General features: G+C 32.4%; 1 protein-coding gene across 2 annotated transcripts; it reads left to right on the top strand.

Moving 5' to 3' along the window:
* Positions 1-3,061: 3,061 nt before the first annotated feature.
* On the top strand, positions 3,062-6,091 carry LOC137580491 (borealin-like). 2 transcript variants are annotated; one of them, XM_068294554.1, is made up of 3 exons: positions 3,062-3,583; positions 3,831-4,254; positions 5,719-6,091. In XM_068294554.1, exons 1-3 carry the CDS (start codon positions 3,211-3,213, stop codon positions 5,915-5,917), a joined length of 996 nt encoding a protein of 331 aa, XP_068150655.1. In that variant the 5' UTR covers positions 3,062-3,210; the 3' UTR covers positions 5,918-6,091. The 2 variants fall into 2 exon arrangements, with proteins under 2 accessions (XP_068150655.1, XP_068150654.1); XM_068294553.1 differs by having other exon boundaries at positions 3,067-3,583; positions 3,819-4,254.
* Positions 6,092-12,010: the final 5,919 nt, after the last annotated feature.

Here is a 12,010-nt window from a genome sequence, read left to right as displayed (position 1 = left end):
CATAGCTACTAAAGATTCCTATAAAGGTTCTCGTATTGTTTGGATCAGGTAATACAAAATGAAGTTCTTATCCGGACTAGTCGTTATCATTGTTGGTCTCATGATTCTGGGACAGTCTTCAGCTATCATGTTATACCAAACAAGGGTGCCGCCGGCATCAGAATAATGAAAATCGATGATTATTGTATTCGTCAAGTAAAGAAGTAAAAAAAAAAACCGTTAAAACGAATATATCTCAAGTTGTTTTCATTTCTAATTCAAAAGTAAGTAAAGGCGCCTTAATGTCTTCTTTTTTTTATAGATTAAGTAAGTATGTATAATAAGTATAATAAGTATGTATTGGCAAAGTAAACTATTGGCCTTTATTTCGTAATAGGACTTGATGTTTGGAGAGTAGTTGTGGCATTTCATTAGAGTATCTGAGCATTCGCTGGGATCATATTTGAAAACACTTTTACTTACTACACATCGCCCACAAAGCACTCCACGGAATGCATTTGCGAGAACTCAAAAACTCAGGGCTCGAAGCATTCCCAAAAGATGTCACTGTCTGTCGGTTTGTCGGTTCTGGCTCATGTCTATGGTGGCTCTTTGTCTGGCTTTCGCTCGCATGTCTGGCCGAGAAAATGTAACGATGCTGCCAGCCATATCCCATTCCTGTTCCATATGTATGTAGGTGTAGATGTAGGTGTTTCCATTTATCTCTAGCATAAACATCAACTGGCAGCGGGAACAGGATGGGGAAACGCCATCATCCAGGACAATAAAAGCTTCGCACGCACTGTGCGCTATGAATGCAACAGTTTCGAACGTACAATGAGGAAAGTCAGGAGTCGGAATGGTTGACAGACGCACCTTATGGCAAAGGAGTTGTGTAATCTATCCAAGGCAAGCTTCCGTTTTTGCATTTCATAAGCTTAACGCATCGTTGTGCCAGGCACAAAATTGAGTTTCTGTGTGTTGTTCTTGCAATGTTTTTGCCCACTCACACACACACGCACAGCAACACACACTTTATTCCTTTTGACACATCCATCAATATAATATCCTTTGTCACATGCATTTTGTGGCCTTCACTGTAGCCAATTAAAACTTTCTCTCTCGTCCCATATCTGGCACTCCCTTGGGCAATTTAATTATGAAAATTATTCAGCAAAATTCTATTTCCAATTGTCAGCTAAAGAATATTCTGTATAAAGATTTGAAGTACCTCTATGAAAAAAACACCTTTGCCATCATGCAAAGGCAATCTGATGTGGCTATGGACTTCAGTTAGGCAATGCCCAAGGGCCGTTTATTGAAATGGCTTTCTATAGAGGTGAAGACAAAAAGTTTTAGGTTGACAGGGACGATCAATCAAGACGAATTAGAAATATTTGAAAATTTTGTATCATAGAGAAATCCTCGAATTCGAGGACAATCAATCTTCTTTTACACTTTTCAACTGTAAAGGTTTTTGAATAGTCAAGAATTATTTATTTTATAAACAAAATTTAAAACAATTTTCGAAATTTTTTCAGATTAATTAAAGACCTAGGGAATTGCAAAACAAAACTTAAATACATTTTTTTGAAAAATTAAGGTAAATACGTAATCCGTAGGGGAGTCTAGGCTAAAAAAAAGGGGGAAATTCGCTCCCAACAGTATGCAAAAGTATCTTGGACTTCTTCAGTTTTTTAAACATAAAAAGAAGTTTTTGAACTTTCAGTGGATAAAACAAATGCTTTCGAAGCAAAGATTGATTGAACACAATTTTCTACTAACAAGGCATATGAAATGTTAAAGACTGTTGTAAATACTAAATACTTTAAGTCTATTGCATACTTAAAGGGGTAAATTTTATCCATTTCACAGTCTCTATGACTATCCGTCTATGCCTAATCATAACTAGATCATTTTAGATTATTTAGTCAAGTTTTGTAAGGACATTTTAAAATATTTCTTCCCCATAAAATGAAATACTTTTCTTTTGGATAAGAATCGGCTTGATTTAGATAACAATAGATATGGTTTTTTCACATTAAAACCATAAAAGCAAATATTAATATTGAAATTTTAGTAAGGCCAACAAATTTTCAATGCAATTGACAAAAATTTTCAGAACTTCGATGTTTAGAGATTTTACATTTTTCTTTCCTGGGCCTGCTTAGGCGAACTCATGCATTCCGCCAGCCAAAGTCCAAATGGGTGTTGCCCCAACACATCCACCCACTCACTCACACACACACACACACACGCATCTGGCTTAGGAGAAATGTGTGTGCATGCTTTGGGGGCAAGTCCTAAAGGCGGCAAAAATAGGAAGTTAGATAGACAAACAGTAGCAATGACAACCACAAAATGCAATTTATGCATAGGGTGGGACACACTGTTAAGATGGAGTGAGTAGAGTTAGGGCCTAATAGGATTGTGGTTGTAATTTTTGGAACACGACACTTTTTGCAATCTTGAAATATGTACCACTTGCCAAAATGCACTTTTCCCTCCCTTTGTCTATCATTGGGTGATGATGGTAGAAAGTCCACTTAAGACTATAAAGATACAAACATTTTATCAAAATAAAATATTTGTTTGATTTTCTCGATAACAAACTAATTTGATCAAAGGAATTTTCAGGTTAAAAATTCATCTTAGCGAATATTTAACTTTTTTTTAATTGATACTAAATTGTTTAAAAGTTTTATAATCCACAAAAGAAATTAAATGAAATTCCCACAGGAAATTTTAGTCTAAAAACTCACAAGAGAATTTGTTAGGTGACACTTTTTAAGATCTTTTAAGAAGATAAAAAGTAATATTCGAAAAACTTTTTTAAGCGTTTTATGGATTTTAAAAGTATTTAGCTTATTTTTAATTTGCTGATTTTTTAATTTTTAGTTTAACATTAAATTCAATATAACGACCATTCAGCTCAATGTGCAGTTTGAGAGTTGCCACCTATAAGAATTTGACACAGTGGCGCCATCTGGTCGAAAAACGACCGATGGTCACACTTTATCCAGTTATAGGGGGACAAACACGCAAATACGGGGAATATTTATCCAAGAAGCAAGCAGCACAACAACACACACGACGCCAGAAAATAGGCGGAAAAACTCAAAAGAAGAAACAAAAAACGAAGCCGCTTGCTTGCCAAAGAATTTTTTAGGAAAAAGAAGAGCAGAAATTAAAAAAAAAACTATATATAAATATTTGGTAAATACATTCAAAATGCCACGAACAAAAGTGACAAAGAACTCAAAACGGAATCGAGAGGTATCGAATCTCGAGGAAAAAATAAACAATTTCGAAAGGAAAGTGGACGTCGTCTTCAACGATATGGACGAACTGGAAATGCAATTCATTAGCACCCTGGACAATCGGATCAAATCGCTAACATTGTGCATGCAGAGCGATATACGGGAAATGAAAATGCCCGATTTTATGGACGTGATCGTGGATCTTGTGCGATTTTCAGACTTCAAGGCCAGCGATCACACTCAGATGATTGCCTCGATGTCCGTCAGCCAGAACACAACCGATGGACACAGTTTGGGTGTGGGCATGGGAGGCACTGTGGTTTCTGGCAATCGCAACGATGAAGGTTAGTAACGATCACACAAATACACTCAAACATAATTATTACTTTTACATACAAACATGTACATGTATACATACACATATACATATGTATCTTCTATTTTGCTTTGGTGTGCGGTTTACGGTAACTAACGCTTTAATTTTCCCCCCTAAATCACCACATTCCCCTCTCACTGCACCATCCTTCACGTCCACATCCCTATGTTTTGATCCCTGGCTCGCTTGGTGACTGTATCTAGGCTACCTTACAGAGGACAGCAGTTTGGGGGGACTGAGCTCGGCCAGCACTCTGTCGGCATTCGGAGGAGCCGGTTCCATGCTGAGATCGGCCAAGACCCTGCGAACACCAGGACCCCTACATTCGGCCCGGGCGCGTCGTGCTCGTCGCAGTCGTTCTGCCTGCGGTGACATGAGCGCTTTGCACTCCGCCAGACCGCCAGCTGTAGTTCCATCATCCTCTGCGTCCAGCAACTCCTCCAGTCGCGTGTCCCGCAACAAATTGCGCACACCCATGGCCACCAGACCAAAGGCATTCAGTGCCGACCGCAACACACCTATGGGCAAGAAAAAGTCACGCAACTCATCGCCCTCAACACCGCCTGTGGCCTTCCTGCGCTATCCAAAGCCCGGCGAGATGGCCCTCTCCAAATTCGGCAGTCCCATGGTGGTTCAAGCGTAAGTAGAAAATTAAACTTAACTACATTTTAATTAGAGATTAGATACACTTACCTAGATAGGAATGGAATACCAGAAATAAAAAGATGTGTTTGTAATATTCTCATTTTTATATCCTTGTGGAGGGTATAATAAAATTAGTCAAATGTTTGCAAGAGCAGGAGAGGTCCCGACTCCATTAAGTAAATTTATATTCTCGATCAGCATTAAAAGATGAATCGATATAACTATTTCTGTTAGTGCGAATCAACTTCAAGTCTTTAATATAAAAGCTGTAGTGTTTAAGCCTTTTGTAGAGTTTGACAATCAGCCGGAACTGATTTATACTTTTTATACAGAAAACTCTGATTGGAATCAAATTATTTGAGAAATCAAACTTGATCGAGAAATTTGATTGAAGAATTCAAAGGTTTTGAAATGGTTTCACGGTGCAGACAAAAATGGCTTCTTTAATATTTTTTGCATTTTTGTTTGAGTGTATTTCACAAATTGTGAAATACTAATGCCATTCGTTTTTAAAATGTAATCTAATCTTTGAAAATGACTCGACCCATTAAAAACGGTCTAGAATTGAATATTCACAATCAAAAATTACCCTTCTTAAAAAACAGTTGACAGTTTTTCTAACTGAGAAGAATTACAAAGATGAATTATTAGAAAAGGCGATTGCAAAGCAATGATAATAAATATTGCAAAATCAGAGGATTTCTAGAACGAACATTTGATAATGGATCGGGATTGATAGTTTTGGAAAATGTTGATAATCTATGATAGGAATTGCCACGTCCGCAGTCCTCGGCTGTCTAACTGGCTCAGTCATTTAGGCAACTGACCAACAAGGATCCAAGTGCGAATCCCAGGAAACTGTATAGATGTCGCCTAAGCCAGTCCCGGTTAAATATAGTTAGGTTGATAGTCTTTAACTGTATCGCGTTACCCTGTCAAGTTTTACCCGATTCGGGAAGTATTATATAAAATTTACCAACAAATGTCATGTCAAACTAGAAGATTTTAGCAATGTTAAATGATAAACATAATCTGCTTATCAATGGAAACAATTCGACCTATGGATTGCAAAGAGATTTCGACTAAAATTTCGATTACAAATCCATTTACGATTTAGTTTTCAAATACTGTTCTATTTACCTAGGTTGAATACAATATTTAACACAGATTCGGGATAGCCGAAATAGCTGAAATATTTTATATCACAAAGTTCTTTTAAAGTCCTACTTTCCACGCAGCTTTTGGAAGATTCTAAAATATTCCTCCTTCCTGAGATCCTTTGTTCTTTAGCTAAATGTTACCTTTATAATTCAATAGTCTCAAATTTGAAAAGTGCTTTTAGAATCGCAAAAAGATGTTCAAAGATTTCTGGCAACTTCTGATAAATAATTATCCTTTTATTAATTCCAAATAAATTTCAAAGCATTTTGAGATTCTAATGATTTTTTTCACTTTTAGCATGCCCGATAAATTCGCCAATGTCAATATACCCATTCGTAATGGTGTTTTAAGTCTGAGACCTAAGAGGCTTGCCGCCGATGAAGTCGAAACGGATCTGCTGCAAGCTCTTGACGAGGATACATTAAATCAAATAAAAACATTGCATGCCAATTTGCAAGTGATTGTCAATACGGCCAACAAGGCGGGTTTAAAGTAACCCCGAGTCATAATAAATCCAATATACACTTACCTTATATAGTAAATATACCACATATATATCATATATAATCATCTATTTTTAATATGTATGTCCCGTTCGCTAGTTTAAGTTTTCATAACCTTCAATTGTTCAAGATTTAAAGTGAATAAAACAAAAATTATGTTCATCCAAGAGGCAGACTAGATATTTGTCATTTGTGATTAAATAAAACAAATTGTAAAAATGCCTCGCACTAAGATTGTCAAACGTAAACGACAGTGGGTCAAAGAGGACGATTCCAAAGAGTTGCTCCGTTTGGCCCACTTAAAAGTGGAGTCATCAATGGCCATGTTCAATGCATTGGAGAGGCAATACAACAAACTGGTGAACAGGCAAATTAAATTTATTTTATTACATTATACCAAAAATTTATTATCCACCAAAATGTCATATATTTTGAACCAAGGACCAGAGGGTAAGTGGGTGAAGTATTTCAAAGATGTTGATCTAATAATTCCCTTTGCAGATCACCAAACTTCCAGGCCTTTGACACGGAGTCAGTCAATTATCAAAAAATGGGTATCCATCGCACAGCCCAAGCCAAAAAGTCCTGTGGAATCACTCGATAGAGAGACCGTGGAGCAGCTACCCGAAACGAAGTCACAACCACCTTTCGCATTGATGCGCTGGCCCAAGGCAGATGAGGCAATAATTTCCCTTAAAGGCAGTCCATTGGCCATTCAAACATTGCCCAATACATCCATTAATATTCATATACCCACCAAAAGGGGAGTAATCAAAATGAAACCCCGTAAAATGGATGAGGTAAAGAGCGAAGTGATGGAACAGCTCAATGGTCAAGCCCTCAGTGAGATTAAAAGTCTTATGGGTAATCTAAGTGAAATTGTCAAAGTTTGTTCAAACAGTTGAGAAGCAGGGATATGGAAGAAGTAATCGCAAATTGTTTACGCTTATTTCGTTAATATTTTATTTAGTCTTTTTCATTTTCTCATTTTCAATGTGTTTTTTCCATTTTGCCATTCAAACTTCTGTGTGAGAGTGTGTGTGTGTGTGTGTGTGTATTTGGTTTGTGTTATTTTGTATAATTAATTAATAAATTTAATTATCATTTTATATATGTATATATATATATCGTTTTTTAAGTACAAACATAGCGTACAGAATTTTGTTTTGTTTTGCTTCTTTTTTTTTGTTAAATTTAATTGTTTAAACATTTTGCTATTGTGTTTCTGTGTGAGTTGCAAATTTCTTTTTGTTTATTTATTCTTATTATTTTGTTTGTTTGTTAAATTAATTGTTTAATGTAAATTCAATGAAAGTGCGTTTTTTTATGTAAGTGTTTTATGTATTTTGTTTTGTTTTTTTTTTTTTTTTTCTCGAATTTTGTAAATTCAGAAAAAATCAATTTAATATTCTTATTTGTTTGGTTTTTTTCTCTTCTGTATTAGTTTTTACATTTACACATCATATACAATTGTTTGGTTTAAAAATTATTCTCAAAGTTTGTGTGAGTGTGTGTGTGTGTGTGTGTTTGCATATTGTATATGTATATATATAATAGTGACATAAAAATACAAATATGTATATATATATATAGTATATATATATATACACATATATAGAAAAAAGGTACATATATAGAGACTTAAAATATGCTTGATTTAGATTTACTTCTCAAGTTATACAAGATACAGAGAATGAGAGAGAGAGATAGAGACATACATGTATATATAACATATAAAGACAAATCCGACAAATTGTTACATGTAGCAACAGTGACAGTGACAGTGAACGAACAGTGACAGTGAGACAACACAAACATAACATTTAGTATTCTTTGGAGTTTCTCTTTTCAATATTTTTGTAACATTTATTTTTCTTCATTTTTCATTTTTGGTTTTGTTTCAATGATGTGAAATAAAACGAACTCGGGTTCTATTTTATGATCAAATTCAATCCTCAGTAATTGCATTTACTTTATCGATCATTGAGAAATCACCCAAATTTGAAAATAACAAATTAACATTCGACTTAGGTAAACTTAAATACTTAATTTAATAAATAAATGTATGTGTGTTTGCATATGTGAGAATTTGAACTGAAGTTGTTAATATTTTGTTTTGTTATCTTATCATCATCTTATGCAAAACTGCCTAACCTATTGAAATTTATCAGTTTACTTTAAGCGTTCCCTGAACGCATCTAACTAACCCTATACCTATACCATATCTTATCGCATTGAAACGATATTAACCAATCAACTCCATTTACTTCTTCGACTGCTAATCGCAGAAAATGTTAATTCTTTCTGGTCATCCTTGTTTTTTGTTTTTTTAATATTTTGTCTTTATGCCTATTTCGTCGTACGCTTTGTATTCGGTCTTTCATCAAATTTTAACACAGCCAATCAATCGATCCTTCAAACTAACTTTCTTTTTCATTCCACTCAGAACTCAAAATTAAAGAAAAAGAGAATAATAATGTTACCAACACTCCGGGATAAGTGTCTAACACCAATTCATGTCACCAACTTTAACTCAAAGCTAATCTGATTCTACTTTAATATTGTTGTCAAATCTCTAGCTTTGCAATTCTTATCTAATCATGCCTCTATTTTGGGCCTAGATAAACATTGCTATCTTGACTATTTAAATTAAGGCTAAGTTTGAGATATGCCCTGACTCTATTAATGTGAAACGCAATGTTAATATTAAGCTTTTTCTAGACCACATGCAAAAGTAATTCTGAAACCATTTTGGAACTGCATAGTTCAAGAAGGCTTTAGAATGTCGACAGAAGCTGTCTTTTTGATTAAAGTCATAGGCATCATGATGAAAAGAGTTTAGGCAGACCTAGGATTATGAAATAGGGTATCTTAGCCCCTTAAAGTATGCATTAGCCTGAAAAGTATTCTCGCTTCATATAGTAATCGCTTAAAGCCGATTCGACTTTTATTTTGAAATAAAAAAGAATAATAGGAATTGATATTGACTTTTTTAAATCTTAATTTTTTGTACCATCAAATTTAGTGTCATTTTGTCTTAAAATATGAAAATTAATGTCGTGAAAATGACTTTGAATCTGATATTCAAATTGTTCAAAAGGGACTTTGAGGTAGTAAGAAACCTTAAAACCATTTTCTGGATGTCAATTAAGATTGCGTTTTCAGACTTAAACTAGTTTCAGTTTTTTGTTAAGACATGAGAAAGTCTACAATGAAAAAAGAAGACTAATTGATGGTAAATAAATTTGTTTTAGATTGTTATAAACTGTGTTTTTAGTTCAGTAAATGTCTTTGACAGCTTTTTTGTAGCTTTTTTTGCTTTTCACTGTTTTTCAATATAGAAATTTTTGGTTCAGTTTACACGATTTTGTCAAACTTTTAAATCAGGGAACATAACTTATCAGTTTTATCCACAGGACATATTAAAATTTGCTGTCAGTTTCAATAATTATGTATTTGTATTGCATATTTTAGGGGGGCTATGATCTACTGATTTGCTTTGCTTTCTCCTTTCTCTTTAATCAATAATTGCATAAAGTAAAATACATTAGAAATGAACTTTGAGTTATTTGCATTGAAATTGAGTGCATAAAAAGTGATGTTAGTCGTTTATCCCGGAGTGTATTTTCAAGTTGCAATTTCAATTGTATTCCATTGTTGAATGTGTGTGTGTGTATGTGTGTGTATATGAGTGTGTTTAACAGTTTCTATTTCGTACAAAATTGTGCTATTTTATTAATTATATATATTATCTTTTGTCATTGCTATAACTATTTTCATTTGTTTTTTTTTTTTTTTTTTTAGGCTGCAGTTTTTAGAATTTGTTATAATTTTTATTCTCTTGGTTTTGTTTATTCTTTGTTGTTGTTTAAATGCTAGTTAATATATTTGTTCTTTGTGGTTTTTTGTATTTGTTTCTTATATTTTTTGTTTTTTTTTTTTCTGTTTTGGGCACTACTCATTACGATTCAGGGCTTTCATTTATATTGTTAGTAAATAGTATTTGTATGTGTGTGTGTGTGTGTATGTCTGTGTTTGTGTGTGAGTGTTAATATATTAATTGTTTAAATTTTTATTAATTTTAACAAACTTTTAGGCTTTATGCACGGGTACAGGGCGTTGCATTTTTGTGTTTTGTTACGATTTCATTTGTTTTTTTTTTTTTTTTTTTTTTTTGGTACAAATTTATGGTACTAGGTTTCAATTAAAGAATAAATACAATTAAATCATTTATATACAAATGAAATTGAGAAAGAAAAAGTTAATTAAAATTTGTTTTATTTTGTTAGGTTTTCCATTTGTTTTATGTACAATTAAGCTTAACTTATAGATGATATATGTAACTCTATAAGAAGTGTGCCTGAAACTTATTTGATATTTGTATGTTTAATTAATTAAGAAACTTATCTTATGAAAATATTAAAAAAAATAAAATAAGTCAAATTAATGCTTAAGAAAGAGAACGAGACAAGAAGGACATTTGTTTTTTGTCCTTCTTCTTCTTCTATCTCTCCATAATTCGTAGCTAGCTGTAATAAATATTCCTAACTTACTTGTTTTTATTTTATAATGTTAATTAATATTAATATTTTTCTTGTTTTTCTTTATTTTTTGTAAATATATATAGAATTTGTTTTTGTTTTTGTTTTGTTTTGTTAGGCTTATAAATTAATTAATTTTTTCATTAAATGCTTAAATTCATTAATGCACTTTATATATGTACTTTTTGTGTTGCTGTGTGTGTGAAATTTTTGCTATAATCTTAATTATAATATAAATATATATATATATATATATATGTATGTATGTATATATGTATGCATGTATGTATATACTTAAATATATTTATATATATATATATAGATATAATGCTAAATGCAGTATACTTGTGTATATTCATTTATCTTGTTCTTGTTGAGGTTTTGTTAGTATTCGTTTTCAAAAAGTTAAACAAAAACAAAACCATAAGCACAAACTATTACAAAAAGTACGTCTTTTTTTGTAAGTTTTACATTAATTCTAATTTAATTTCATTAAATGTTAGCCTCTTAAAAAAAAACTGCGTGAGAATATGGCAATTTTAGCTAGGCAGCATCTGTCATCAATTAATGAAAAATTTTGTAACATTTTATACCTTTGCATTGGAGTACATTTAACCACTGTGCAATTAAAGCACTTGTACCACTGTGTATCCAATCTAATCTTCATTTATAGATTTGAAATTTATAGATTCAAATGGTCGTTTATATCTAACAGAGACGGATTTAAAGAAGGAACCGCACAGGGCCGGACTAAGCCATCGCGGGGCCTGTTCGAAGCGAAATATAAGATTTTGGGGTTTTAATGCAAATTAGAAAATCATCCAACCAAGGATAATTTTTAAGTGAAAATTGGAAAAACTTGTAAATATATTTTTGGAATTTTTTAAACAATTTGGTCTGCCTTTTTTTTGGCTAATTTTCAACGGATTTATCGATTTTTTATTTCAATTAAATCCAAATTTAGCATGTTTTCAAACAGCTTGTACATTTGAAATACATAATCAACTTTGAACCGATTTTAAATTTTTTTTTAAGTTTTTAAGTAAATTGTCATAAATATTTATTTTGTGAAGACTTCTGAAATATTTCAAGAACTATATAAATTAAATATTCGGAATAATTTGCTGTTGGCATTTTCTGTCTGTCGAAAAGGTAACTTAAAAAGTTAACATTACAATTTAAAATTAACTTTAAAATAATGAAAAATAAATGTTATGTTCGAAAATTGTTAATTTTTTTGTATGTTACATTTTCGCATAGTTAAAAGTTTTTGTAAAAACTTTTAGGTTTACTCATTTTAAAGTGTTTGTATTTTGGTAAATGAATGAACCATAAAAACTTAAAGGTTCAAAAACTCACAAGTAAGTTCCCTACGATCGCCCAACTTTCTATATAACCCGATTTATTACAACTCCACATGATTGAATATAACGTTTTAACGTTTAAGCAAACCATGATATCTACGATTTTAATATAGAGAGTCGTACAGAAAAGAGTCGAATTCAATAGAATGTAAAGCGCGATTCAAATTAAACCTTTCCAACT

Source organism: Drosophila tropicalis, unplaced genomic scaffold (genome assembly GCF_018151085.1).
Source record: "Drosophila tropicalis isolate 14030-0801.00 unplaced genomic scaffold, ASM1815108v1 contig_845, whole genome shotgun sequence".
Taxonomy (NCBI): Eukaryota; Metazoa; Arthropoda; class Insecta; order Diptera; family Drosophilidae; genus Drosophila; species Drosophila tropicalis.
This window is presented reverse-complemented; position numbering and strand designations above follow the sequence as displayed.

Bases quoted from the DNA above. Each gene is read 5' to 3' on its own strand.
- LOC137580491 (XM_068294553.1), top strand. From the start codon at position 3,211: ATGCCACGAACAAAAGTGACAAAGAACTCAAAACGGAATCGAGAGGTA. The intron at 3,584-3,818 runs GTTAGTAACGAT...GACTGTATCTAG, and splicing joins TGGCAATCGCAACGATGAAG to GCTACCTTACAGAGGACAGC. The intron at 4,255-5,718 runs GTAAGTAGAAAA...TTTCACTTTTAG, and splicing joins AGTCCCATGGTGGTTCAAGC to CATGCCCGATAAATTCGCCA.